This window comes from Sceloporus undulatus, chromosome 2, assembly GCF_019175285.1.
Source record: "Sceloporus undulatus isolate JIND9_A2432 ecotype Alabama chromosome 2, SceUnd_v1.1, whole genome shotgun sequence".
Classification (NCBI taxonomy): domain Eukaryota; kingdom Metazoa; phylum Chordata; class Lepidosauria; order Squamata; family Phrynosomatidae; genus Sceloporus; species Sceloporus undulatus.
Genome location: NC_056523.1, coordinates 236003963 through 236008286, shown reverse-complemented (window position 1 = coordinate 236008286; position 4324 = coordinate 236003963). Strand labels below are relative to the sequence as shown.

Below are 4324 nucleotides of genomic sequence, written 5' to 3'. Positions count from 1 at the left end.
TTAGCCTCTCTAATCCCTTGGTGGGTGGTGTTGGTATGTCAGAAGTGTAATTTTGAATGACTGGAAATCACTTCTAGTCACTTCAAGAGGTTCTCTTTCGGTGTTTTGGTGTGTTTATGAACACCATTTTCACACCACAACAGCCCCTTTAGAGTCTACTTTTAGCTGAAAAAAATGTTGGCCAAAGTTTTTTTTTTGGGGGGGGGAGGTTTAGTGGGAAAAGGCTACACACAAGCACATGTGGGCCTCATCATTCCTTCCTTGGTCTTGGTACACTTAAATCTTTGTCTGAATTAAAATTAGAAGCAATTATTTTTGATACATTTAAGTGTAAGAACAGAGTGCTCTGAAAAAAAGACACCACCCTGTTTCTGAATGAATCACTGTTCTGTGAATGTTTTCTTTGAAGTCGGAAAACTCTTTTGCTTGTATGTAACAAAGTAATTGAACGACACAAGTATATCCAATGTAGCAATGTGACAGAATTGCCTTCCCAGAAACCAAGCCTGTCATGACCAGTGAATTCTAAAGAGACTCATGCAGCGCACATCTTCTTCTGTATGTGGCTATGAGGAGAGAAAAAGAATCCCATGAGTCTAATTAGTTTCTCTTGGTAAAGAAACAGTTCTCCTGAGGTGCAATTTTGGGAAACACTATCTTAGGTTAACTTGACCCACCAAAGCTGAAATCCCTAAGCAGTCTCAGAGCAATAAGGAGAAGTTTCTGCTACCATAGTTAGGAGTAAGCTGCTACTACTCTACAACTTTAAGTGTGTAGTGTACATTAAAGCATTTCCCCATTATTGTTTTCATTGTTATGCAGTCTCTGTTAGCTTTTAAAGTCATTGTTAGCTTTTAAAATGTTAGCTGTTTAGTAAAATGTCTCATGGAAAACAGTTGTGAAGATTGTTTGTTGAATCTTCAAAGAAAAAAAATGATACTGCAATTTATTAAAGTACTCAAAACAACATATAGCCACTGTAAGAAATCATGCAAAGAAATATTGCAATTATAAGAATATTAAAAATAATATAGAACACAGAGATGCAGGAGATGGAGTTAAGGACACTGATTTAGTCTAAGCTTTCTTTTTTAAAAAAAATACTGCCTGGCTTTACATTCAATACTATGTAGTATTTTGTATTTATTTTGGTTGAACTGTAAATATAAATCTTTTCCTCCATAAAACCACATGGAAAACAGAGCCACTATGTATACAGACTATTAAATAGTAACTGGGAACTGGTTACTAAAGCAGAACAATTATTAATGCTTCTGTTAAAAACATGAAAGTACTACAGTTGCCTCTCTGTTCTTGTGGACTTGACTATTTAATGGAGGGCAACTTCTGTTAATTTCAATGGGGCATGCCCCTGCGGCACATTTCCCGCGCATGCTCATGGCCATGAACACCATTCAAGCCTATGGGGCTTTAATATTGGTGAGTCTCTGTTTTTGCAGGATGGTGGTGGCCTGGAACGGCCTGGAACGGATTCCCTGTGAAAATGGAGGGCCATCTGTACTTACTTTTTCTTATTGCCAGCATCCAGTTTCTCTCTCTTTTCTTCTGTGCTGTCTCCATTCTGTTGTGACTGGTTTGCATCTTGAGAATCAGAAGCACCATTCACTATTTTTGTGCCTGTAACATTAAAAAGGGGAATCAAAATTTTTGTTTCATTTTATTAAACTAAGCTCAAGTTAATAAGCAGCAAGGTCTGCAAAAGTTATGCTAGTGACAGTGGCCAGAATCCCCTATGCACTTGCACTGTTATGTAACCATTGTAATTACATAAATTCTGCCCCCCCCCCCGCCCCCGGTTGGGAGAATATGCAGAGATAAACGCAGAGTAATCTTGGAAGCTTGTGAGTAGATAGCCAGCTGGTTAAGAGCAGTGAGTGTCCATTAGTTTCTCTGCCACATCTGAACATTTTCAGTGCTGTTCCATACCTCAACACCCCCGACCCTCCTAATCTCAATTTACCTGCTTCTAGCCTCTGTGACTAGCTAGGGTATTCCCCTGTCACTCTGGAAACAGCTGACTGATGTTCCCACTGCCTTGTGTGAGCAATCTCTGTTGTGACAGGCAGAAACAGGATCCCCTCACCCCCCCTTTTTTTTTTTGCTGCAATCCACATTTGTAGCAGAGATTGCTTGCATGAGGGGGTTGTAATATCAGTCATCTACTTCCTGAGTGACAGCCATGTCAATCACAGAGGCTGCTGACAGATAAATGGAGGCTGGAGGACTTTTATGGTCCCTCTATATCAGGGGTAGGCAACTTTTTTGAGCCGGGGGCCGGGTTGTTGTCCCTCAGACAACTGGGGGGCCGAAGCCAAAAAATAAATAATTAAATAATTTTTAAAAATTAAATAAATAAATAAACTGGGACAAATGTAGGACAAACTTTTCAAATGGAGGGCACTTTTAAAATAAAAAATGGAGGACACATGAAAAAATTTGCTGATTTTTTAAAAAATGTTAAGATAAATGCATGTTTCTGAGGCTTCTATAGACAATTGCCCCCCAAAGGCCCTGGCAGCAATTGGCGGCAGGACCGGGCTGGGGCTGGTCCCAAGGCCTCGCCGGGCCGCATCCGGCCCACGGGCCGCAGGTTGCCTACCCCTGCTCTATATCCCTTAAACAAGGAAATATGTAAGGATCATGAATATGAAGCAGTCACAAAATCTTAGTTGCACATTTAAAGTAACCTAATAGGATTCCGGCCATTCTGTTGGATCCAGATCCAGATTTGCTAGTTATGTTTTCTCTGAAGCAGAAAACCACAGAAATGAAATCTGGAATCTTAAACTAGCTTCAAAATATGCAAAACCTGACATCCCAGCTTCAATGAAATCAAAAACTATAGTTAATTAGGCTGACGCTGACCTGCACTCTGCACATACCTGTTTGCTCTCTCTCCTTTTCAGTTTTCTTGTTTGGTGCCTTCTTCCACTGCTCTTTGATTTTGTTTGCTTCCTCATGCTGCTTCTGCTCAGCTAGTGACTTATTCAATACTTGAGAAAGAACAGAATCTCCTTCTCCCACAAGAAACATAGTCTTAAATTTGTTGTAGAGCATGGTTGCTTTTTCCATAATAACTTGGCTGACCTTGAACTTTCGTATCTGAAAAGATGATTTGGGGGAAAGTCCAGCTGTGTATCTGTAGCTGTTCAAAGCATGCGGATACTTACTGAAAACAATGCATTTTACTATATACATACATATTTGTTGGATGCTTCCCATTAACTGCATGGCATCCCTGTTCCTAAACAAAATATTTCAGATAAGGGATGGGCAAACCTTCAGTGATCAGGGACAATTTCTCACGCCACCATTCGATGGAACCAAAACTGAACCACAAATCAGGAAAAAGGAGCCAGAAATGGTTCAGTCTTTATTTTGTAAAATTGCTTTTTAAAAAACTTTACAGCTTGTTTAGAAAGAAAATGAGTGCTATTAGAGGCTTCCATGGGTGGCAGGTGTCCTTTTTGGCTGATTTTTTGTTTCCCCAACATGGGATATAAGAGACACAAAGGTAGCTTTGGGTGAACTTTTTGCAGACTACAGCACTCTATTTTAGACTGCAAGGTTTATGAAAGATGAAACAGAGATTTACTTATACATTTTTTAAAATAAGGAGAGCCACTACTTACTTTCTTAAGTGTTGAAATCATTTCAGCATGCTTCTGAGCTTGTTGCATTGTTACTTGAAGCGAAGCAAGTTCATCCAAAGCTTCAATACATCTGTTTACATTCTAACAAAGCAAAATTCAAAACTTTTATTTTCCCAGGAAAGAAAAAAAAACACATTAAGTTTTTTACTCCATACAACTAAAACCACACAGGACTTCAATGTCATATCACACTAAAAGCAGTCTTACTAAATGACAACTATTCAAAATTCCTATCTGATCTTCCTCATGTAACCTAGAAAACGGACTATTGCTTATCTGAGTGCATTAAATATACAGCAAACTATTTTACCATTATAAAATTATGCATGGTGGCATTTTTAGTTATGTTATGGAACATGTGTTCATGATATTCAAGCCTTGTGAACAGTTATGTGCAACTACATTGTGCAGGCCAATCCCCTATTTGGATCTTTTAAATATCAAGACTTCCAAAACCCATGAATGGATGGATTACAACTAAGGAGGTCTTTCAACATCTGGAAAGAAACCTAATTTTAGTAGAAAGGTACATACACACTCAGCCTTTCTTTCTATGAACTTCTCTTTTAGACAGAAGTCTAGAAAAATAATTATCTGACAAGGAACACATTTTAAAGTTAAAAAACGTAAAAGTGATTTAATAACTAGCA

The 4324-nt window shown here is 38.6% G+C and overlaps 1 protein-coding gene across 1 annotated transcript; it reads right to left on the bottom strand.

Moving 5' to 3' along the window:
- Window positions 1–13: 13 nt before the first annotated feature.
- On the bottom strand, window positions 14–3776 carry LOC121922688 (lens epithelium-derived growth factor-like). The gene is made up of 4 exons (XM_042452400.1): window positions 3654–3776; window positions 2904–3123; window positions 1527–1638; window positions 14–566 (listed from the first exon to the last, which is right to left on the bottom strand). Exons 1-4 carry the CDS (start codon window positions 3699–3701, stop codon window positions 536–538), a joined length of 411 nt encoding a protein of 136 aa, XP_042308334.1. The 5' UTR covers window positions 3702–3776; the 3' UTR covers window positions 14–535.
- Window positions 3777–4324: the final 548 nt, after the last annotated feature.

Coding starts and splice junctions, on each gene's coding strand:
- LOC121922688 (XM_042452400.1), bottom strand. CDS start 3,701: ATGCAACAAGCTCAGAAGCATGCTGAAATGATTTCAACACTTAAGAAA. Junction 1,639..2,903: donor AAAGGAGAGAGAGCAAACAG/GTATGTGCAGAG, acceptor TTAATGTTACAG/GCACAAAAATAGTGAATGGT. Junction 567..1,526: donor GATGCTGGCAATAAGAAAAA/GTAAGTACAGAT, acceptor CTCTCCTCATAG/CCACATACAGAAGAAGATGT.